Source organism: Notechis scutatus, chromosome 1 (assembly GCF_049901735.1).
Source record: "Notechis scutatus isolate UNSWTSFEM ecotype Mainland chromosome 1, rNotScu1.2, whole genome shotgun sequence".
NCBI lineage: Eukaryota > Metazoa > Chordata > Lepidosauria > Squamata > Elapidae > Notechis > Notechis scutatus.
Genome location: NC_142009.1, coordinates 120,371,588 through 120,397,744, shown reverse-complemented (window position 1 = coordinate 120,397,744; position 26,157 = coordinate 120,371,588). Strand labels below are relative to the sequence as shown.

General features: G+C 35.5%; 1 protein-coding gene across 2 annotated transcripts in view; it reads left to right on the top strand.

The window, feature by feature from the left end:
• Positions 1-26,157, top strand: part of KCNQ5 (potassium voltage-gated channel subfamily Q member 5) — a 335,350-nt gene that overhangs the window by 252,794 nt on the left and 56,399 nt on the right. For both annotated transcript variants that reach the window (XM_026665208.2, XM_026665209.2), the window contains exons 4-6: positions 17,770-17,945; positions 18,532-18,657; positions 25,848-25,958. In XM_026665208.2, coding sequence (XP_026520993.2) covers positions 17,770-17,945; positions 18,532-18,657; positions 25,848-25,958 — 413 coding nt within the window. The remainder of the gene's footprint in view (positions 1-17,769; positions 17,946-18,531; positions 18,658-25,847; positions 25,959-26,157) is intronic.

Sequence of the window (26,157 nt, the reverse complement as noted above, 5' to 3'; positions counted from 1 at the left end):
AATACTGTATTGAGTACTAATTAGGAATGAAGCACATTTAATCAAATGAAATCAGGCCCACTTATGGAGGGATACTTTTCTGAATCATTGGCTAAGCAAAAAGGGAGTATATTTTGAGCAGAATGAAGGTTGTGTGTTTCTAACCTTAAAAGCTACAAGAGCAATTTTGTTCTATGTATTCTTCAAGTTACAATCATCATTTATCTGTACTTTCCTGTTCTTATAGATGTAGTTATTTTCTTCTCGTTATCAGCTTGCTTTTCCTTTTCACTTTCTTTTTTTCATGAAGCAAATTATGTTTTTATTGTTTTGTTTTGTTTTTAGCCTCTCAATTCCTTCTGCTCTATTTTGTCAGATTCACAGAAGTCTGCAATTTTTTTTTTTTTACTCATACAGTGTTTCACTAGGTTGTTTCTCTGTATTTGCCACCTTGGCGATATTCTCTCATGTTGCCTTCGGACTTGTAGCTATGCAACAGAAGAATTTCCAACTTTTTCATTTCAATTCAGTTTCAGTTTCCATGGATTATTTCTTTCAGTCACCCTTTCAAAATGTTATTTACCCGTAATTTTTTGCTATTATTAATTTTCTTTCTTCTTCTACAACACGTCCTCCTGTTTTTTAAAACTGGTCTGACTACTTTCCCTTTCATAAAAATTTCAATTTATTACTGTTTTCTTTTCCATATGCCGTTACTAAATCATGTGTTTCCTTATCAAGTCTCCCAAATTTTTGATTCTTCTGATTTAGATTACATTTTTAAATTCAATGATTTATATGCAGTGCATATGCATCTTTGTGCATATTTAGTCCTGCTAAGTGTTTGTTAGCTTTTTTTTTTTTGCTCTCTTTTTGTTTGCTAAGCCCAGTATTTGCTTTTTATTTCTGGAATTCTAATTTTATTGTTAGGGTTAGATTTCACAATTGCAATGGTGACATGTTTTGATTTAGTATAAATAATATAACTGTATTAGTTTTGCTTATTTCACCATCATCTTTTCTCTTCACTTACTCTATTGCTAGGTTGTTTTTTTTAAATTATTTTGTGTTCTCTTATCTCTTTATTGATCTTCTCATTCTTAAATTTCTAGTACTATTTTATATCAAGTCACATCTCAAACTTGATTATTTAGGCTTGCCCTTTTTAAATATTCACTCTCTCTAAAATTACACTACTATTGATATTTTAAAAGTTTAATTTCTCCATAAATTTTGGCTTTTAAATAATATTTTAAAGAGTTTTGTTTGTTCATTTATTCTGGGATTAATTTTCTCTTTCCATTCCCTTTGTAAGTTAAAATTATTAAGGCTATAATTTATTCGGTCAATGACCAGCAAAAATAAAAAAATACAATGCCAAAATAAAATCAAACAGATGAGTTAAATGAGATAAGTCTGTGGGCAAGACCAGTCTTATTCAATAGGTCGGACATTGTTTTAAATACTCTTAAGGGATGTTTTATTACTGCTGAGAACATTGGGCAGGTTCTTTAGAATGCCATCCCACTTTGCACTCCAGGCTCTGTCTATCACATCTACCTTCTCACTGGTTTTTAGGTTAGCCATGAATAAAATGGGAGAATCTGAAGATGCTTCCAAGCAGGGGTTTTATAGTCCAGTGGCTATACTGCAAGTGTGAATTTTTAAAGTAGGTCTAAAGATTCTTGCCTTCCTCTTGTGATATTTCTTTCCCTCCAACATTCTATCTTTTATTTAATCAAAGAAAGTTGGCGAGTGGGAGGAGGAGAAATAATATATCAACTGTTTTTTTAACTGATTGCTTTAACTTAATCCTATCCTCCACCCCCTCTAGAGGAAACCTTGTCTATATTATCTGTGGGAAGGGTAGTCACGGCAATTTTATCTCAAGTTTTTATTTTGGTGTAGCTTAGATTCATGACTTTGAGGCATGATGTAAAGAAATGTTTAAGACAGTACAACAAAATGATCATTTCCTGTGATATATATATATATTTCTTTTATCCAGCACTCACCTTTAGTTTTTAACCTGTCATTTTAAAATTGAAAGCAGTCCTCCGTTATCTTAGAGGCAGACCTGTATCCCAAAATAAAAATGTAAGGTATGGAAAAACATACTAAGAACAAGTATGGATAGGACAGGAGTAGGAAGGTAGCAATTCTTTTTTGCAACCAGCTCTACACTAGAAAACAGATTTTACCTCTGTGAATTCCCTGTGTAAGCAAGGATTTGAAAATTTTCTTAATGCTGCTTGCATTAATGGACAAAACGGGATACAAGACAAACAAAACAACATCTGGTGCTAAAACAACAAAAGTTAAAAACCATGACAGGAAAAGCTCTGACACCAAGCATTAGCTAACAGCTGAAGATTTGGTACTTCTCCAGCATTTTGAAACTAAGGTAATGCTTTAAAGCATCTCCAACAAATAACAGATATGCTGTATAAGACTAGTATCTTGGAATAATGAGGAATTGGGGTGTGAAGAAGATGAAAATAACCCTAATAAAGAGCAGATGGAAAGCTTAATTAATAGTCCTCAGCTCCCCATTCACCATGTCTCATACAAAAAAATTTCCTGCCAAAGATCATTCTGCTCCTGTCTAATCTCTGATCCAGTCTTATTGACCACATACATAGCTTTCTCACTGTGGAAACTGTAATTTTGATCGTTAAGCAGTGAACAACGATTAACAACAAAATTGATGAAGTGGAACAATTGCTTGAGCTATTCATGCAGGACTTGGATGGGAGGCAAATAGACAAAGGTCTGTTTCAAGCATGAACGATGTTAATATTCGAAAGAATTCTGGAAAAATACCCATTTCATATGTGAGTAGCCAAACATAACACATTGGATTACTGGAAGAAGCCCTAAAGAACCCATATTGAAACATCAAAGTTGACCAATGACTCTTATTTCAGTTGAGGCACAACGTTAAAAAAGAATAGCAAAGGGATATAGGATTTCAAAATTCACAGATCATTTTACTTACGAGTCTGAGGCTTCAGATAATAATCAATAATACAACGAGAGGAAAATGTCATGATAAAAAACTAATGCAAACTTCCTAAATGCACACTTACATCTGGACTTAGAATTAGTTGACTTCCTGCCCAATATGGCATCAAGAGGAATTTAGTAACCTATAAGCACACAGCTGTTCCGTGGATACTCTTTAAAAATAACACAGTTCTGAGCAGTTTTTAGATCATTCCAAATCAAACTTTATTTATTTATTTATTTATTTATTTGATTTGATTTGATTTGTCAATTGCTTACAAGATAACAGGTATAAGTATAAACATAGTTATGAATACATGAAATGGATACATATAAAAATAATAAAAAGAAAGAAACAATAGGACAGGGACGGTAAGCACGATTGGTGCACTTATGCACGCCCCCTACAGGCCTCTTAGGAAAGGGGTGAGGTCAATAGTAGACAGTCTAAGGTTAAAGTTTTTGGGGTTTGGGGAAGAAACCACAGAGTCAGGTGGTAGAGTATTCCAGACATTGACCACTCTGTTGCTGAAGTCGTATTTCCTGCAATCAAGTTTGGTGCGGTTAACCTTGAGTTTGTATCTATTGTGTGCTCTTGTATTGTTATGGTTGAAGCTGAAGTATTCATTGACAGGTAGGACATTGCAGTGTATGATTTTATATACTATATTTAGATTGGACCGAAGGCGGCATAGTTCTAGGTTTTCTAGGTCTAGAATTTCGAATCTGGTGGCATAAGGTATTCTGCAATGAGTAGAGGAGTGGAGAACTCTTCTTGTGAAATATTTCTGGATTTTCTCAACTGTGTTAATATCAGATATGTGATGTGGGTTCCAGACTGATGAGCTGTATTCAAGTATAGGTCTAGCAAATGTTTTGTATGCTCTAGTTAGTAGTGTGATATTACCAGAGAAAAAGCTACGTAGGATTAGGTTAACAACTCTTAATGCCTTTTTGGCTATGTAGTTACAGTGGGCTCTAGCACTTAGATCATTAGAGATGAGTACTCCAAGGTCCTTGACAGAGTTTGGATCATCAACAAGGTCTTGACTATTCAGCTTGTATTTTATTTTCTGATTTTTTTTTGCCAATATGTAAGACAGAGCATTTATTTGTTGAGATTTGAAGTTGCCATTTGTTTGACAATTCTGATACATAGTCGAGCTCTTTTTGGTGGTGTTGAATAGCTTTACATTATCAGCGAAGAGAACGCAGTTGCTCTTAATATGATCACAGAGGTAATTTATGAAGAGTATGAAGAGAGTAGGTCCTAGAACACTGCCTTGGGGGACACTACTATTGACAGGTACAGAATTTGATAGGACGCTCCCAATTTTGACCATTTGTTGTCTGTTTGACAGGAATGCTTCTATCCAGTTATGCAGGTGTCCAGAGATACCATAAGATTTTAGTTTTAGTAGTAGTTTGTCATGTACCACTGAATCAAAGGCTTTACAGAAGTCTATGTAAATTGAGTCTATTGCTTTGCCCTGATCGAGTTGTGTAGTCCATATGTTTTTGCAGTGTAAGAGTTGCAGATTACAGGATAGTTTTTTTTCTGAAACCAAATTGTTTGTTAGAGAGTAGGTTGTTTGTCTCTAAGTGGAGGATAATGGATTGGTTAATAATTGATTCCATGACTTTACAGGTGACGCAGCATAAAGAGATTGGTCTGTAATTTTCAACTAGGCTGGAGTCTCCCTTTTTGAAGATGGGGATGACCGTGGCTTGTGACCATAGTTTTGGCAAGGAGCTGGTCCTGAAAGATTTTTCAAAGATTATGTTTAGAGGTTTGGCTATTGCAGTGGATAGCTTTTTTAAGAACTAGGCACATATTCTGTTCGGTCCAATAGATAGAGATGGTTTTAGATTGCGTAGTGCTTTTTGAACATTGTCTTCTGTAAAATTGATATGTATTAGTTCACTGTAGTTGTCTGTGGTTCGACTAGGAAATACTGGGCTTGATCCATTGCTGTTTACAAATACTGAGCTAAAGAATGTGTTAAAGAGGTTGGCTTTGATGGTGTTGTCGTTGCAGTCTTTACCATTAGGTCCTTTCAGGGGTGGGATGGACCTTGAGTCTTTTAGTTTGTTGTTTACAAAATTGTAGAAAGCATGGATGGAATTTGTGCGTAGGTTTTCCTCTTGTTTAATGTGATAATTACTGCATTCAGTTTTTATCTGGTGGCATAAATTTTTGTATCGGCTTTTGAAGTTGGTAACGTGACCAGATTTGTTTTTTGCCAAAGTGATCTCTTTTTGGATTGAAGCTTCCTTATTGTTATGGGTAATTAGTTTTTTCTGTTTTTGGGAGTTGTTATTGGTACGTATAATTTGATGACTCTTTTGACTTCTAGTAAAATTATGTTGTAATGGTCTTCAATAGTATTGCATCCAGTGAATAGAAATTGCCAATCAAGGGATGAGAGATCGTTATTTATAAGATCATAGTTGACTTTTTTGAAGTTATAATTGGGGTTACTGTCGTTGTGATGATTTTTGTGTGGATGTATGTTGAGACAAAAGTCAATTGTGTTGTGGTAACTGTTGGAAAAGGGTTCTTTAATTTGTATTCCGTAGATTGAATTCAAACTATTGCAGAAGTTGAGATCAAGGCCGTTGTTAAGTCTAGTATTGTTGGTTACTAGTTATTCCAGTCCCAGATTTGTTACAGCATTGTAGAAGGTTGCATGTATGGGTTCAGTTTTACATTCGTTTAAGGTCCAGTTAATATGAGGTAGATTGAAGTCACCAAGAAAGATAAAAGTGTGTGGGCAGGATGCTGCCCATGTTAGTCGTGTATTTAGCTTGTTTACATGTTCGATGTCATAATCAGGGGCTCTGTAACATAGTAAGAACCGAAATGCCCTTCTTATAATCAAAAGAAAACCTTCCCAGTTATCAAATAGAAGTTGGACTAAATAGTATCAGATGATGGTAAAAATAAAAATATTTCTGTTCAGTCAGAGATTATCATTTTCTCCCCCACAAATCCACGGTCAATCTGATATACAAGGATAACAGCACTACAAATCAATGAATGGAATGAAGAACACATTTTATTTTTTAAAAAACCTTCTGGATTAGATATCCTAAAAAGCTCTTTTACAACAATTATGGAGACTGCATAAAAACAATAATATCACAAAGATTAATAGAAGAGGCTTTAAACAATTTAGATAGAACTCCTTTGTCCCAGTGTTGGGACAAAGAACATTACAGATTTTTGCAATGTATTGTAAAAAAGAAAGAGCCACTATAAATTACTGGAAAACCAAAGGTTCTTTAAAAAATAAAAGAGACATAAATGGCAGATGAGTGGCCATGTAATTAGTGCAAGAGAGGCTATGTAAATACTTGGCACACAGATAGATAGAGCCCAAAATTTATTACTAAGCAAGCATTTGTAAAGGGAATTTTGCCCCATTTTACGATCTTTCTTGACAGAGTTGTTATGTGAATCGCTGCAGTTGTTAAGTTAGTAAGATGGTTGTTAAGTGAATCTGGCTTCCCCATCGACTTTGCTTGTCAGAAGGTCGCAAAAGTTGATTACATGACCACTGGACACTGCAACCATCTGAATTTTGATGGCATGACCATGGGGATGCTGCAACAGTCATAAGTGTAAAGGAAATAAGCATAAGCTTATTTCCTTTATACTTATGTATGTTATGTATGTATGTTGGTGCATAAGCGCACCAACGTGCCTACCGTCCCTGTCCTATTGTTTCTTTTTATTTTTCTTATATGTATCCATTTCATGTATTCATAACTATGTTTATACTTATACCTGTTATCTTATAATCGCTTGACAAAATAAAATAAAGATAAGTTAAAAAATCACTTTTTTCAGTGCCATTGTATCTTTGAACAGTCACTAAAGACATTAATATTTGCTGTTTTGAGGTGTTGTTTTTTTAATCAAACTGATGGCTAATTTATACCTCAACTTCCAGGTTTTCTCAAGAATAGCATCTGCCCAACTCTGCTGTTCATAGATATACACTGTATACACCTATAAAGACAAAGGCATTTACCATCTTGAGAAATTACAATCTAAATTTCTAACAGCAATTTTTGAAAAAAATATATACTATGTTTCTAATGCTATCCTATGAACTGAAGCTGTCTTTATTTCCTTAGAAGACCAGATTTGTCAAAACAGACTTGGGTAATCTGCTGCTTTAAACTGATAAATTATGCTTAAGGCCTAGCATCTTTAACTTTGTATGAGAAACTTCACTCCAGGTAGAAAATTTCTCTGAAATCAAAATAAGAGATTTTACCATCTCTTATGCCATCTGTTGATCATACAAAAGCCAAAGAATTTACAAAAGAGCATCTATGGGATATCAATAAACAAAAATACTTTAGCAGAACCATCCATTGATGTGTAGTCAAAAATCCAGCTTTTTTTTGGATTTGTTTTGATAAGTGTGCTATTGTGCACAGTGGTGGGATGCTGCCAGTGTGACAACCGGTTCAGCGATCGCATGCTTCGCATGTGTCAACAGCTTTCTGAAAAAACTTACCTGCTATATTACTAATGGGGAGTAACGCAGCTGAGGAGTGGCAATCCGCTCTGCTGCGCGAATCAGCTGAGAGGATATTGGTAAGTACAGCGCAGGGGTGGGTTGGTGAGCCCCCATGATCGTTGGAGCAAACCGGTTCACTTCCAGCTGATTATCGGAGCTAGGGGTTCACCCAAACTGGTCCAAACCAGGAGAATCCCACCTCTTGGGCTATTCTTTCTATAGGCTCTTGATATTTATTCATAGCATCTCTTCTAAGCAAATATATAGACCAAATACCTTTCATCTACTCTTTCTTTTATGAGATTTAAATCCAAGTGTCACCTGTAAGGTGGCAAAATTTGTTTCTGCGGCTACGGCTACCAAGGAAAAATATGGAGTTATACAGTAGATGCTATAAAGGTGAATTATATGCTTAGATTTAATTTTGCTACTGTCCAGCCTTGGGGTTTTTTTCTTAGCTCTTTTTCTCTATTTTGTGCTTTTTTTTTCTTTGACATCATTTATGAAACCAATTATTCCAAAACCAGTTTAATGGAAGCAATGCCAGTTCTTAGTTTATTATATTTATTTATTTATTTATTTGATTTGTCAATTGCTTTCAAGATAATAGGTATAAGTATAAACATGAGTAAGAATACAGGAAATAGGTACGAGTAAATGGGGACAATAGGACAGGGACAGTAGGCACGATGGTGCACTTATGCACGACCCTTACAGACCTCTTAGGAATGGGGTGAGGTCAATAGTAGATAGTTTGAGGTTAAAGGAGTACGGGGTTAGAGGATGTAACAACAGAGTCAGGTAGTGCATTCTAGGCATTGACCACTCTGTTGCTGAAGTCGTACTTTCTGCAATCGAGTTTGAAGCGGTTTACATTGAGTTTGTAACTGTTGTGTGCTCTTGTATTGTTGTGGTCTATCTTGTTGCCTAAATAGAATATTTTGTGTGTGGGGGAGGAATAGCAAGCTTTTGACATCAGATAGAGAGCAATCGGCTGAAAGTTCCTTCATCTCTTTGACACATTTTCTAGGGCAAAATATTGCCATGTGAATATGTGTTTATGGAACTGGAAATAGCAATCTTCCGTGTATAGCGGCAAACTTTTAATGATCGACAAGGACTGTAATAAAGTAGAACTATTCAATATCAGTTTGAGTAGCTCAGCTTTCACAGCCGAATAGAGAAGCTGTTGTCCACTTTCGATTACATACTAGATTACAATTTATCAAAAAGAGAATCTATTTTTTAAAAAAAGAAAACACATTTTCTTGTTCCTTTGCTAATATTCAGAATAGATTATGCTAGACTGAACATTATATAGGAGGAATGGAATAATTTAGGTTCAGCCGCAACCGTTCTTGGTAGTCACACTAAATTCCAAAACTAAATGGCCAATATTTTTAGATCTATCAGCCTAAAACCATGATTTAATAGAGAGAAATGTGTACTCAACTTATATTGAATTGTGGCTTTAACTGCTTTCTTCTTCAGTGATTTCTAGGTCCTGGATAAATTAACCATTGTGGTATGGATTAGGGATAACTGGCTCCATATACTTCGGTCAGAATTCTGTCTACTGGAAAAATCTCTTTTGGAGAAGGGAGGAGAGAAATTTATGCCTATGCTTCTAAACAGTGAGAGAAAAGGCTGAAGAGGAAAGGGAGGGAGGAAAGGGAGAAATCATTGCAAGTTCAGGCAAAGCTTTTAGAAAGAAAACACTGCTTTCTACTACTCCCTTAAGACTACAACTAAGGGTAGTCCCACCCTTTGCACAAGTCAGTATCAGGAGTTGAATAAAAAAAAGTGATAAAGGCAAGGAAAAAGGCAAGAGACAGTGAGGGGAATCAAAGCTCTAAGGACGGGCCAGCAAGGTTTGGGCAACAGAACTGAAACCTTAAAAGGTTATTCTCTGCATTTTTTCTCAGGGATCGAAGCCAACAAATAGCCAGTTTGGTGTTGCGATGAAGGTTATGCCCTAGAAACCAGGAGACTCTGAATTCTAGTCCCACTTTAGGCATGAAAGTCAGCTGAGTAACTTTGGGCCAGTCATTCATTCATTCATTCATTCATTCATTCATTCATTCATTCATTCATTCCCTCTCCCTCTCTCCCCCTCCCTCCCTCTCTCTCTCTCTCCCCAACACTCTCCAAATAGGAAGAATATTAGATATATTCGTCATCATGAGTTTTTTGTAAAAAAATAAAGATGGAATGAAAATCTACATAAATAAACTGAACCTCTGCTTAACTGCAGAGCCGAGGCCCGTTGCTGTCTGGGGTTTTGCTGCCCTGCTCCTGAGCAGACGGTCTGACTGGCAGAGCTCAGCTTTTGTATCTTTCAAGCAGGCTTCAGCTTGGGGCTGGGAGGATGAACTTCAGAGACTGAGACACTGTCTGTGGTTGTAGGCAGGGAGTCCTGGACGTTGCTGGAGCTGCCTGAGCTAGAGAGAGCAGATTCCTTCCCTCTAGGATGGTTATCCCTAGATGCCCCTATTTATTTATTTGTTAAATTGTCTATGCCGTCTGACTCTCAACAACTCTGAGTGGCTCTCTGTACACCTCTTCCTCCTGAGAAGCCCGGCAGGGCTATAGCAAGTGACTTGCTGAATTGAAGAAGGAACCATTCCACAAATGGCAAGACTTCTCTTTGCAGAAGAGCCTCTAGTTTACTCTAGGGAGACTTTGCACACATTCAGATTTTTGCCCAACAAATCCTCAACCTGGTTGATGCATCATGCTATTGTTAATTATGATTTAATGACAATTCATTGAATGACTCATTCTTGATAAGAGTTTGCACATTCCAGGTCCGTGATAGCGAACCTATGGCACGCGTGCCAGAAGTGGCATGCAGAACCATTTCTGCCAGCATGCGAGCCGTCGCCCGGAAGAGATGCACTGCGCATGCACGTGTGCCTTCCGACAACCAGCTGATTGTCGGGCATCTGCTGAGCATGCACGAGGGGCGGGGCGCGTGAGTGAAATGCATGCATGCACATAGTTGTGCAGTGTGAGGGGTCGCGTGTGCATACTCAGGGGTGGGGGGGCGTGCACTTTTGGCACACGACGACAAAAAGGTTAGCCATCACTGTTCTAGGTCATAAACCTTGTTTCACAGATCAGATTGGCTTGCTGCAGACAACATGCTAACTAAGCTGGAAACAAGCCATCTTATAACTTAGGGTAATATGTGATCAGTCACTATCTCACTGCCTTACATACCTGATTTATTATAAAAGAAAAATAGGGAGCAGCCATCTATTCAGAGGGTAAATATATAATAACCTGATATCATAAGCTAAAATATGAAAATGATTGATGCACAAGACTAGAAAGAAATATATCTTACCATTTGCCATGATGATATACCATATTAAACTAATTGAAGGCAGCATTTATGGGATTGATGTTCTAAATAAAAACTTTTACTCCAAGACCAATAGCTATTTTATTTACAATGAATAATCAACAACTCTGCATATCAATATCTCTTTAACTGTAGCATATGTGAGTATATCTTCATCATTGGACAGGGAATATTTTAAGATACTATAGATGTGTTATCTATGTTTTCAGATACTTTCTGACATTTCAACTACAGTATCATGTTTGGATAGCTGATAAATCTATTACGAGCCTTTTAGTGCCTTTAATGATTGGACAGAAATTATCTAAATCAGCTATTTTAAGATCAAGACAAGCTAAGATCAATAAACTATATATTCCAAGCATTGAGTTGTTGCAGTGTGTTGGGAAACTATACTTTTGCTGCTGAGCACCACTGCATGCAAAAGGACTGGCCTTAACCAAAGGCAGTTTGAGACAGAGATGCGGGTTGCTATGTCAGTCTTATTCAGATGCACCTTTGGGACCAACACTGGCAGTGGTATCTGTGGTTCATATAGAGTTATGTGTTGAAGTAACCGGTTTCATGTCTCTGCCATCTTGTAACTATCTCGAGAGAATCAGGTCCCCTTTCCTGGCAGAGGTTGGTGGTCCACTAAAAGTTGCTTCTGTGTGTTGATTACAGGTAGTGCTCAACTTACGACCACAAATGAGCCCCAAATTTCCATTGCTAAGCAAGACAGTAGTTAATGAATTTTGCCCCATTTTATAACCTTTCTTGCCGCAGAGGTTCAGTGAATCACTGCAGTTCTTAAGTTAGTAACATGATTGTTAAGTAAATCTGGCTTCTCCATGGATTTTGCTTATCAGAAGTTCGCCAAAAATGATCTAATGAGAGAGGACATTGCAACAGTCATAAATACATGCCAGTTGCCAAGTGTATGAATTTTGATTGCATGATCATGGAGATGCTGTAACATTTATAAGTGTGAAAAACAGTCATAAGTATTTTTTTCAGTGCTGTTGTAACTTTGAAAAGTCATTGTACAAATTGTTGTAAGTCAAGGACTGCCTGTACGTATATTTGACTCTTTTTTCCTCCTGCCCCCATCTTCTCAGTTGACATTTGTGGCATCTCAGTTGACATTTGTGGCAAATTGCAGTATTGTGCTTAAAATACACATGTGTCTTGTATTTTGAAAATCTATGTATGCCGTTCTTTAGTTTACTAAATGCAATTAAATCCTCAGATTGCCAGAATTATCAAGCCATAATATCTCTTAGGCAAGTGCCATTGAACAGAAACAGAGAACAATGCAAACTGCCATGAAGCTTTCACAACACAAGACAAAGATAAACAAGCAACCATAGACTGAGATGAATGGCCTTAGAATAGTTCTAAAATAGAACTATGTAAAATCAGAATAATAATCTAAATACAGTATAATTGTCTTTTGATATCCCTGCTTTTATTTTTCTTTCACATCACCTAATGATAGGAAAATCCCAGAGCTAGAAATTGAACTCTGAGCAAGCAACAAGCTGGAAAACATATAATATATATTCAGACGAAACATTTCCAAGTCAGCTGGAGACCAGCCTCAAATAGACTAAATCTGTTTGCATCTGATCTGTGTTAAATTGTACCATTTTTAAGGATTTTTAGAGAGTACTTATAATTGAAAAATAATGTATATGCATCTTAAAATAAATAAAATTGAGGCTTTGCTTTGTTTTAATTAAGTTAATGCAATAAATGCCTCTGTGCTCATTAAAAAAAGATAGGACAACTGGCATAATAAAACATCATTATATCTAGTTTAATATTTACCAGGATAAGAGGAGCAAAAGAATACAATTCCTCTGAAGATACATCAAATAAGCACAAGTAGTCCTTGACTTACAACAGTTAGTGACAGTTCAAAGTAACAGCGGCATTGAAAAAAGGGACTTATGACCATTTTTCATAGTAATGACCTTGGCAACATCCCCATGATCATGTGATCAAAATTCAGACGCTTAGCAGCTGTTTATTTATGAACTTTGCTATGTCCCAGGGTCATGTGATCCCCTTTTGTGACCTTCTGACGGGCAAAGTCAACGGGGAAGCCAGATTCACTTAAGAACCATGTTACTAACTTACCAACTGCAGCAATTCCCTTAACAATTGAGGCAGACAAAGTCGTAAAATGGGCTAAAACTCACTTAACAAATGTCTCACTTAACAATAGAGATTTTGGGCTCAATTGTGATAGTAAATTGAGGACTACCTGTATATATGTTTAGCTGTTGCTTTTTCCTTCGCTGTATTATATCCGCACCTCCTAGTAAGAGTTCAGAGCGAACTGGGTTGAGTATTAAAAGTCTTCAGCCACCAAAGGCATGCATTTGTGCCACCCTGGTCAACCGTCGTATATTATGGGAACGCATTTCACTTTTTTGTTGTTCTAAATTATTTCTTTTCCCAAACTGAGAGTGCTATAGTAGCTTCATAGAAGTTGTTAAGTAGATAGTTCAGGGTAAAGATCAGAAGAAAAATCAAATCAGCATGTAAGATGAGATACAGGAACTACATCACAATGTTCTAGTGAAAATTTTTACCTCGTTGCCTAATTGTGATGTCACCTCTGAGGTTCAACATCTTTGCACTTAATGGAGAAGAAAAAGAAATCAACTGAACAGGTACATAATTATTGGAGTAATTGTTCTTAGACCACATATGAAATGCAATACATAGAAAAGGACATTGTAGCTCTTCTTTTCAAGGACCTGTCTTTTTACACGTGCCACATACTTGCAAAAAGGGGTATGTTGTATGCCTGGTCATGGCCACTGTTTTTTGATTTCACTGATCTCTCTTGTGGACACCGTGGGATGCAGTCTTTGGAAACAGCAGTAGACCTGTTTTTAAATAAGGTTTTAGTATTCCTTTGAAACAGGCCTAGACTTGTGATTAAAAAATGAATGTTGTTGCACCAAAGGTTGATTTAAATCGAAAAAGAGAGCCAGGTGCTGCTAGCTGTGTGCTGCACCACTGTCATTCCCATAGGGATTTCTAAAATATTCCTTCCAACATTCCTTCACTTCAGTTTTATAACAAATCATTTCCATTGCTGTTTTAAAAAAAATTCCATTGGCTGTATTGGATGCCCCTTGTTTAATCCTTGTTTAATCCTTCTTATCCACTTCCAAAACAGTTTTTTTTTTTAATTTTTAGAAAAATCACTGCATTTTCTCTACTTTTTAAAATTTACAAATAGCAATTCATTTTAATTTGTTCCAAACAAGAAATACCTTTTCTTTTCTTATTGCTACTTTCTGTTCATTCTGTTGGGTGAGGCATCTGTCTTCTGTTGTTGTTTTTTCATGTAGGACATATACTTTTTTCTTCTTGCATTCTGATGTCTTACATTTTTGTTTCTATTTTAGTTTTTCCACAGATCTATCCATGATCCTGTTTTAAAATGGTACATTCCTCACATTCGTAATCTCTCACCCTTCTTGCATGCTTCACTAATTTGTTGATTCTTTCATTATGAACAACCATTGTGCTTTTAGATTGCCATGAGTACATAGGCCCCCATTTCTAATTAAAATGATGCCAAAATCACGAAGCTTCACCATGACACACAGGCCAACCTTTCATATTTGCATGTTTGCAACACTGCTTGAAAGAATGTAAGAGACAGAGCTTGTATCACAATAGCCTCAAGCACATTTTCTCATTTGGTCCTCCTTACCCACCTTTAGGTGATTATGTGTTGTACTTGAGTGCTTATGCCTAAATCACATACTCAAAATAAGTGGGCCTTTTTGCAAAGTGTCATTGGGCCCCATAGCATTTATTCCTGAATCTCTAAGTAGCCTAATTACTTTTAATATACTTGCTCGTCTCACCTATTCATGTCACTTAGCAGGATATTTTTTCCCTAGAATTACATTGATTCAGAATGTTACAGTTTTTTTACTCAAAACTCATCTCTGGTTCTCTCATTATCACTATTCACAGAAGTGCACATACAATTATCACCAGCCAATGGATTTCTATTTCTGTACATACTCACAGCACCTTGAATGATACCAATTTATATTTTCCTGACATATACTTTAGGTTTCTCTTTCATAATTAAATCACTCATTTCATTCTATTGCAAGTATTCATTAACTCCATTCCACAAGATCAGACTACATTCAAATTTATTATCTTTCTCCTGATTTCCCATACAGCATATCTGTATAGTTTATTCCATTCTATTCCATTTCATTAATTATGCTTTCATCTTTTATCCTCTTACATATCTATAACCCCATGGATATTGCCCTCTGCCACCCATCATGGTTAACCAAGGCTTTCATATAATGCTTTTTAGTAAGATAAAGTACTTATTACTTACTTTTGTATGTACAGAATAGTTTTCAGTCTAAGGCAAGTTATATTGAATCATATATACATATATAATGTACATACATAAACTCTGTGCGTGTGCATGTGTTGAAAAGATCATTGAAAATACTGAGTAGTCTGTCTTTTATCTGGCTGCTTAATCTTTATTTTATTTATTTACTAGCTCTATACTCGTGCTTCACTATGAAGGACTTAGTTTTGGGGAAAGAAAATAAGGAGAAAAAAATTGTGGCTCTGCCTTCTAGCATCCATTGGTATTCATCTGGCTAACATCCTGTCAGTGTGTGAGAGTTGAGGGCTGTTTGGAAACTTAAACATGGAAACTGAAACAGTATTTGCTGTGTGAGCAAGGAGACAGCAAGGAGCCTGGGCATGGCTTAGCTCAACTGTTCTGTACTAAAGCTGGTTGCTGCTGTAAAACTGAAACTGAAACTCCTCTCCTCTGCTGGTGTTTTGCATTTGGAACAGATTTCTTTTCAGGTGTGGAGGGGGGAAGTAGAACTCCTTAGCATCAGAGCGTGTTAATAATAATATATCAAATACTAAGGCTCTGATGGTCATTTCGAAAAATCCTTTCTTAGTGAGAAAAGAAGAACATACGTGCCAAATTTCAAGTTTGTAGGCTTTACGGTTCTGGAGATTTTGTGATGATGCATGAATGCTATTTCACTTTTATATATTTTGATTACATTTTTATGATAAGGTGACTCTAGGTAGCTTCATTCATTCATATTTTTTTCTATTCATTTTTAATCAATAAAAATAATCCCAAAGTAGAATAGCTTTAAATTATTCTTTATTCAAAATAAGTTCAAAATATGACTAGATAAATTCTAGACAAGAAAGGAGGAGAAATTAAGTAATTCAGTTCATGGGGTTGTCATATTGAAAACCTATTTGATGTGAGGAAAGTACTGTAAGTACTGTAGTCAATTTATTTTGCTTGAGACAGACATAAGGAAAACTAACATTAAATTGTTCTCCTTCACACTGTTAGAATGGTCAGGATGTATTAGATGCTAAAAGTAGGTAATTCAAGTATATTATCCAATTTTCTGAATGCTTTCTATCTTAGAACAGTATAATAGCAGCAATAATAGAAATCAATTTTCACCTACTATGGTAGAACCTGCATCATTCAGGATTATTGTGACGTCTGAAGTACTTCAGTTCCTTTAATCTTAAAAGACAAAGATGTTGAAACAGGATGACAAATACTGGAAAGACTGAAATCTCTATTTCCCAAATTGATAATTAACAAGATTCCCACATACAGAATGCTCTGAAGAATTTGGCTTTGTATTACAACCTTTGAAAGAAATCAGATAATAACATTCAGATAATTTCTTTAAGATATATCAAGTAACTTAAGTTGCCTCTAAGAAAAGTCAGTTTAAGAGAAAAATGCTGCACTATATACAAAATAACTAAGGAAAAATATTATCAAAATATGAGAATCTGAATACTGCCATAATATCTTATCATACATCAAATCATATTTATAAACTGTAATTATGTTGCTTCCTTAATAATATAAATTGCATGCATATAAATGTAATAGTCAAGCACATGATAGTAATATAATTACTTCAATTATCCTTCAGTTTCTTTGTCACTTATCCCAAACATATATCAATATATCACCATCACTTGAGCAGATTGTAAGTAGGATTTTAAAGGATGTTTTCAACTTTGTCACTGGGCATTTTGCATAGCTCCATCCCACAATATATTTATGAATAAGTTTGAACAAATCATACTTACGATAACCACCTACAAGCACTCATGTGGTTATGATTGTTTTGTAGTTTTTGCCATCTGGACCGTCCCAAGTATCCATCACACCAAGAAATTAGCAAATTAGCTTGGAGTAAAGCTATCAGAAATCACTTATAGATTGTTGCTACTAAATAAACAAATAGTTAAAGTTCAATTATTTAACTCCTTTGATGATATAAAAAGAAAAACATAATCATATTTGTCTTTTAAGCATGAAATTAATTGCAACATTAATATAAATTACCTCAGAAAGCCCATGGATTTAAAGACCATTTTTTTCTTCAAAGCATATTCTTGTGTAATTGACTATAATATCTATGAGTATCTTTCTTATTCAGAGACTCATTCTCTTTGCAACTGTCATCAGTCCTAAATATTGCTAAGTGATTTGGATAATCTCTAGATAATTTCTCCCAGGTTGGTTTTTAAATAGCATACCAAATAAAATTGAGTTTTAAGAATAATGTGATAGAGTTTCTATGAAAAATTCGGTAATCACCAGATAGTCAACTTAATCTAGAAGTGCTAGAATTTATCAGCATCAGCAGTGAACATTTTTTCTCAGAGGTAGGTACTATTAACCAGTTATTTCAGTTCCTAATTACTAATTAATATTTAACATTAAAAAACAATAATCTAGTTGATCATATATTGGCATGCTAATTGACTATAAAGGTCCCTGTCTGCATTAATATATTTTGTGATGTATTTTTTTTCCAGACATCATTGTTCTCATCGCTTCAATAGCAGTTGTTTCTGCAAAAACTCAGGGTAACATTTTTGCAACATCAGCACTCAGAAGTCTTCGTTTCCTACAGATTCTTCGTATGGTACGCATGGACCGAAGAGGAGGAACTTGGAAATTGTTAGGCTCAGTGGTTTATGCACATAGTAAGGTAGGGACCCATCCATATATTTCATTTTTGTGAATATATTGAATGTATGCTGCAAAAAAAAAAAAAGAATTCCAAATTTAAATGAATGATCCAAATAACTTGCAATATTTTGATGTGTGTTGGCCTTTCATGAGCATGTGCATGCATGTGTACATCTGTTGTCCATCCATCCCTTCTAACTTCAGAAGTCAAAGAACCATGGAACAAATTATTCTTATTGGAAAACCTGAGTGGTCTTATGTATGACCGCAATCTATACATTATAATAACAATTCTCTTTTGAAAGTTGCAACAATTTTTAAGATAATTTGAGATTTGTCATAGAAATGAGTTCTGCTGATTGAACAACAAATTTAAAAAGCCCACTTGCTATATCCAACTTCTGACATAAATGAAGTAGTTTGAATACTGAGGCCCTGAAACGGCATGAATAATTATATTTGTTAATTTAAGGGATAATTTGTATACTCAAGGAACTTTTCACATTTAACTAAAATGAACTATATTAATCTTATATTCCAACAAATACACAAATTCAGATAAATTATCAGAAATGTTTACTTTTTATTCTTATTTTATCTTACAGGAATTAATCACAGCTTGGTACATTGGATTTTTAGTGCTTATTTTTTCATCTTTCCTTGTCTATCTGGTTGAAAAAGATGCAAATGCTCAGTTTTCTACATATGCTGATGCTCTGTGGTGGGGCACAGTAAGTACAAAATCAATCAATCTTCGTAACATAAACTACTGTAACTTTCCCCAGCCTGGTGCCCTTTGGATTGAGTCTGCAACTTGATAAATTTCCAAAAAATGTCAATGGTTGGCTGGGAATGCTAGGAGGTTGCTGTCTTAACATAGCTGGAGCATAGCAGATTGACGAAAGCAGGTTTATGCTTTGCAGTATTTAATATTGTTTTGAATTTTATTAAATGAATGAACCTATTATATTGTATCTTGGTAAAGAAGGCATTGATAGGTTTAGGGGAAGTTGTTGAGGGCTATATACTAGCTGTGATTTTAGCCAATCCAAAACTATAGGAGCTAAAGAAAAAGTAGCTGAGATCTTGCTTGTTTGCTTTTCCTTCTGTCTCTCCCTCTCCCCCATCATCCATGTATCCTTCAATATTTCTTCTTCTGTGATTCATGCTCAAACCAATGTGCTCATATCCTTTCACCCAAACATTGACGTAAAGAAAAATATATTCTCTACATTGTTAGAGGATTTCATGCATATCCATTTTTCTCTCTTTTCTACTTATTCATACACCTATGCCTCCCATACGTTTCTTCCACCTATAGCTTTTCATTCAAACTAGCCTGTCCTTCTTTCCCAGACATGTAGCTTCTGTCTTCTTAACCAAATATTTATATTCTTATTGAGTTCTTTTTTTCCATTAGTAATATATATATGAAAAAGAAAAGCAAGCAAAATACAACTGGTTTAGAATGAGGGGGCATTCAGCTGGAGGTACCCCAGCAAACACCTATTCCAAGCACATAGAGCAGAAATCACCCAGTTGTGGATAGAAGACAGAATAAGTGATTGCACTGAATATAATTCTTTCAATTGTTATATAAGATTATAACTAAAACTTACATAAGTAATAAGCTTATGTTTCAAAATAAATACAGGTTGTTGTCGTTAGTTGCAGAGTCGTGTCCAACCCATCGCAACCCCATGGATAGTAGTCTTTGCTTAATCACAGTAATTGAGACCAGAAACTCCGTTGGTAAATGACATGGTGGTCTCTCAGGGCAACATAACATTACTCTGTTGGCTTACAGCAGCAGTTGCAGCAATTCCAGTTGCCATTGTTAAGCGAATTCCATGGGATCTCTAAGTGCAACATCATATGGCTGCCACTTGTGACCACCTGCTTGCTTCCCCATTGACTTTGCAAGTTGGAAGCTGGCAGTAAAGATTGCAAATGGTGAACACATGACTGTGGGACACTGTGTCCATCATTATCGCGAGCTGTTTACCAGATGTCCAAACCATGATCATATGACTGCAGGGGTACTGTGACAGCCACAACAGTGAGGTCATAAGTCTCCTTAGTCGATACCATCATAAATTTGAATGGTTACTGAACAAGCGATTGCTAAGTGATGACTTAGTAAAGCCTCTTTCCTTTAGGCATTATAGAAACCGAAACAGTAGCTCTGGAAAAAGATTTTGAAAGTTTTATGTAGAAAAATAAGAATGTTAAGCCATTAGAGTTAACTCTCAAACCTGAATGATGAAAGACTAGACTCTGAGCCATTATTTTTATCAGAGCAAGAGTGTGAATTTGTAGCTATCGTGACATTTGACTCTGAAGTCCTGCAACACTCTACATTGTTTGTGTTGAAATTGCAGTCTTTCAGACACTAAGCGTAACTGTAGTAGCTGGGCACATTAGATCAGGCTAAAATGAAGTTCTATACGTTTTGGTACAATACTTTGTGTGACCCAGCATTATTTTGGCATATTTTGAGAAACAAGTCATTAGGTTAAGACAGGATAATTTATATGTTTGGGTTTAGAATTTTTTTTCCCTAAATCTGACTGAAAATTTAATGTATTGAATATTCCCAATTAATCAGTCCTGAATAAGATTTAAGGAGAACAAACACACACCTGTATTCCTGTTTAGGAACATTTATCTTAATTTGACATACTTTACCTTGCTTTGATCCATCCTGCTGCAAAAAAGGCTTGGCCTAACTATTTCCATTTTTGTGTGTGTGTGTGAGAGAGCCTCAATCAACAGGAGAACAAAATCTCACCAGCCATAACTGAGCACTGTCAGCTAATCAAACTATCAGCCCTGGCCTATTCACCTTTGTACAACTCCTTTCTTAAAGATTGATCTTTAATCAAAATGATTTGCCCCAAGGATTGGATTTTAATTTAACAAATAGCCAATACATATTAGGAGTCTGAGGATGGCTTTAACATTTTATTCCATCATTTTTACAGTACTCTTATTCAGTTAATGCTCTGTTTTTCTGTTCTAGTGAGAATTCAATATGATTAAAAAAAAATAAGCATCAAAACACAAAGCAATATAAAATACTAAAAACATATGCTAAAATTAATACTAAATTTAGCTAACAATTTACAAAACGAAATAAAGAGATGTGTCTCTACAGATTTCAAAATGAGAGAATGGGGACCAAGCACAACTCCTACAGGAAAACGTTCCATATCTTAGGAGAATAGCCTTTTCCCTTCATGCCAGAAATGGATTTTAAGAGCCAGATTAGTTTATAAAGGGAACGGTAGTTTCTTGGATAGCCTGACCGTTTAGGGTTTTAAAGGTACTTGGCAAACGAGCTGCCATATAAATTAAATGAATAAGTAAATCAGATTTAGGAAAGAGTTTATTTTTTATTCATTTGGAATGTGTTTTCTTTTCATTTGGAATGCTTATTAAAAGATGCATCCCAACAGATGGGCACATCCCTTGAGGATGTGGCATTGCCAAGTGACTGCATCATTCATTAAGAGAGCTTCCTATTTCAGATAACACTTGTGTAATATCCTACTTAATAATTCGCTACCAATTCCTTGAATGTGTCCCACCTACACTTTACACCCTGCAGTGATTACATTCATAAAGGAGACTACACTGTCTTTCTGAACCACTAAGGGATGGTAGTTCTACATGCTGGAATGTCCTGTTTTATAATTGAGCTGATAAGAGTTAGATTACAGATTTCACTAACTATAACAACCACATTATAATTTTAAAAATTATACTTATAATATCATATTTTGTTTATTTTTGAGGTTTGATTAACTATATAATAACTCTTAATTAGGTAATAATAAAGCAGTCATGATGTTGATGTTATCCATTCAGTCGTATCTGACTCTTGGTGATGCTATAGGCCAGTTCTCTCCACATCTTCCAATCCTGCACTACTTCTTTGAGTTTTTCTATGCTCTGATTTGTAACATCATCTATAACATCTTTTCAAATGGCAGACATTTTTAAAATTAACTTTTGATTCCATTGTTCGCAAACATCCTTCAATACATCCGATGTTAAAGGGCTCTGCTAATTCTGTATTTATAAGACAGATTTAAGTTTTCCTCTCCTTTAATTGTAATCTTCAATTCCTCCATGTTTTTCTGTAGCATCCAACCTTTAAAGTCCTATTTTATCATTTATTTTTAAGAATTCAAAAAAACAGCATCTTTCCACAGGACAGATACTTATAATTAATTTCGAAATCTTATTTCAAATCTATCTGGACCATTTGTAATTTGCTAAAATCACATTTGTAATTTGCTAAAATCACCCTTTTGCTGTTTATTCAAAAACATGTTTTTAAGTCCTTCAGCTTGTTCAAATGATGCCCATATAGGCTGCATTATGGCTGTGAGCTTGTTTGAAACCCTTCAACTCCCATCTGCTCAATTCACAAGTAAACTACAAAAACCTCAATTTCTTCAGCCTACTCACAAGAAGCCATTATCTTGCAATATTTCACCAGTCAAAATTCATCATCTGGCCACCAATCTCCACCATGACTCCCACTTTTTTAGGAACATCTAGTTCTCCATGAATCCTCACTAGAAATCCTGGAATGTTTAAACATAATAAAGTGACTCCTCTGAACCTCAAGCCAAGAGGCAGCAGCTAGGGGATTGACCTGATTTTGTTAACCTTCGTGGTTCATCACCCAAAGCAGTTATTTAGGGTGATGTGGTGTGAGAGTCAGACCTCATGTTCTATGTAGCTTGTCCACAGCTACTAAAAATGACAGCATTCAAATTTATCATCAGTCCAGATTTATATTCATTGTAACACATCGGATGAAATATAGTTATATCATGGAAAAAAATTAAACTATTTTAAAATCTAGATTGAGGAATAATAGTATTTATTTTTTACTGTATGTTTCTCCTTCATTACGTATGTTGCAATTTGGAGAAATATGAGCGAACTCTAACTTCCTGCCTCCACAAAATAACTTTGAATCCAGATTTGGAATTTAAAATCTAAATTGTTTTTGAGTACATTGGGTACATCACAATGTAAAAGAAAAAATTATGTTCAGCTCTGTTGCTTAAGAACTCCCTAAGTGTTAGAAACATAGTTCAAATGCAGCAAGAGATCTCTGATATATTTAATGCTGCAGAATTTTTGTCAGAGCTTCAGAACCTGTTGACTGTGAAAAAGAACAGAGTGGATTTTGTTCTTCAAGAAAAATGTGTTGCATATTCTTCCTTTTTTAATCTTTTGGTTCTCAATTATACAAAAATCTACAATGCTTCTAATAGGAAGGACTCTGCTGTTGAGGCTTTAATCCTTATTGCCATTAAAAATAGGGGGCAGTTGGTGTTAACCTTTTTATAAGCTTATTTATTTTTTGTCAAATAGATCTTGGAAACGTCTCTCTTACTCTCAGGTGCCTGGCAATGATCAGATGAATGCCAGATCATTCAGGTTCATTCCTGATCAAACAAGCTAACTAATGCAGCTTTACTGAAAGAGTAACTCTGTGGAATGATTAGGCCTGCAAGAAAATTAAGGATTTTGATAGCTCTTTGTTAACACTTCAGCTCTTAATTGCCCCTGCATTCATTTTGGAAATATAATTTATCTTTATTAAACTAATTAGAGATAAATTCCTAGGACTTTAAAAACAACATTTCAGGCCAGAGATTGAACCTTTTCTAATCTCACAAAGGGGAGTATGAATGCATTTTTGCATACGGAACAGCTATTCCAATGCTCAAATCCATAGCTGTCCACATTCTGATGTTTGGATCAGACATGGGAGGAACAAGCCTTGACATCTGTAATGGTACTTATTGAGACTGTGCTATGAAAGTCCATTTTAGCCCAAAGAGTTTGCAAATACTACATTTACCACAGTGAAAAAGTTATATGAGATTTTTATATTATATGTCCATATTATTTCTCTTGAAAGAAATGTTCTTTACAGTTCTCATTGTAAGATGTGCCTGCAGTGTATAGTATCCAATATAAATGTATCAATCTGTCTTGCTATGCTTGTAAGTGATACTGATAAAATTTGATCAAGTAAGATGCCAAATTCCTCCTTGAGGATTAAAGTAATAGCAACTTCATGGCTTTGTCTGAGTGAAATTAAAAGCAAGAGTAGTCATCAAAACAGTATCATATAGCTATAGCTAGTGCATGTTATTCATGGTCTTAGAAAAAGCTTAGATTTTAGAAGAAAGTCCTAACCGAGAACCAAAATGTTACCTTACTGTGGTTTAAGATTGTAATGAAACTGCAGGTAGTCCTTGACTTACAACAGCTCATTTAGTGACTGTTCAAAGTTACAAAGGCACTGAAAAAAGTGACTTATGACCATTTTTCACAGTTACAACTTTTGTAGCATCCCCAGGATCATGTGATCAAAATTCAGATGCTTGGCAACTGGTTCATACTTATGACCATTGCAGTGTCCCGGGGCTGCATGTGATCATCGCTTATATCAAGCAAAGTCAATTTATTTTTATTTATTTATTTGATTTTGAATCAATTGTTTACAAGATAATAAGCTAAGTGTATACATAGTTGTGAATATATGGAATGGGTACATATAAGAAAATAAAGAATAAGAGAAACAATAGGACAGGGACGGTAGGCACGTTGGTGCGCTTTATGCATCGCCCCCACAGACCTCTTAGGAAAGGGGTGAGGTCAATAGTAGACAGTCTAAGGTTAAAGTTTTTGGGGTTTGGGGAAGAGACTACAGAGTCGGGTAGGAGGAGCCAGATACACTTAAACAACTGTGTTACTAATTTAACAACTGCTGTGATTCACTTGACAATTGAGGCAAGAAAGGTCATAAAATGGAGCAAAACTCACTTAACAAATGTCTCACTTAACAACAGAAATTTTTGGCTCAATTGTGGTCCTACAGTAGGTTGAGGATTACCTGTACTTGCTGATCTGCTGATTAGTTGCTTGCTTGCTTGCTACATTTTCTCATTCATTCAGAACACTAACACTGTGTGAATAAAGAATAAAATTTACAAAATTCCTTGTTTGTGTGTGATGGGGCCAGCTCTCTGGAAGAGCCTCTTGCTGGAGATTCAGTCAGCTGCCATTTTATCTCCCTTCCAGAAACAGCTGAAAACTAAGCTTTTCCATAGGAAGTTTTGATGTTGATATCAGATCTAAATTGTGATTATATGCAGTTTTATATGTTTTGTTATTGGTGTTACTGTCTTTTGATTGGCTTCTGAGAGTTTTTTTTTATGATTACAGCAGGACAAAATGCATTAAATGTATAAAGAAAAAAAATGTAAAGAAGTATTTCAACTTTTGTTGAAATTCTTCATCCTCATCATGTCGCCAGAGTGTGAACTGAAAAAAAGCCTGAAAGAATTCAGTGTGTCTCCTGAAAAGCTGGGCTCCCACTGAAAAGCTCAAGCAGAGAATGTTCAGCATGTTGTTTTGTGCAGCCCAACCCATCTGGGCAAGGCATAAGAACATAAACAATAACCAACAAACAGGCTACATCAACATCTCTATAAATGCTGGTTTCCAAATCCTTTTTGCTGAAATAATGGAGGAGCGTGAGGCATTTTTATGTAGGAATATCTTGGCTGGAGAGGAGCTGTGATCATCTCTCTGCCTAGTCATTTCCCCCTCTTCAACACTGCCAGCCCCTAGTCAGGCTTATATTCACCTTGACTGAAGAAAATGTATTTTGAAAATATTCAAAGCAACTTGAGAAGCAGAGGTGATCATAGTGACTAAATGTCATTGAAACAACGGTGAACACCCAGAGGGAAATCCCACTGTTTCCTTTTTATATATATATAAGCTGTCTCTATATACTTTGGAGAGCTAATGTTAAAATTCTTGATATCTGTACTGTCTGCATTTTTTTTCACCCTGGTTTATTTTCATTTATTTTCAGATCACATTAACAACAATTGGTTATGGAGATAAAACGCCTCTTACTTGGCTAGGAAGGCTGCTTTCTGCAGGGTTTGCACTGCTTGGCATTTCTTTCTTTGCGTTACCTGCTGTGAGTATTTTTACAACTGCGTTTTAAATTTGAAGGACATTATACTCTGTGCTGGATATATGAGAAACAATGTTAGTCACTTATATCAGTGCATTTATAAACCCATGTTAACTTTTGTCATTGCATAGAAAACTTAAATTTTAAGGTGCTTTAAGAGCTTACATATCCCCAATAATAAATTTATGGGACATCCAAAGTT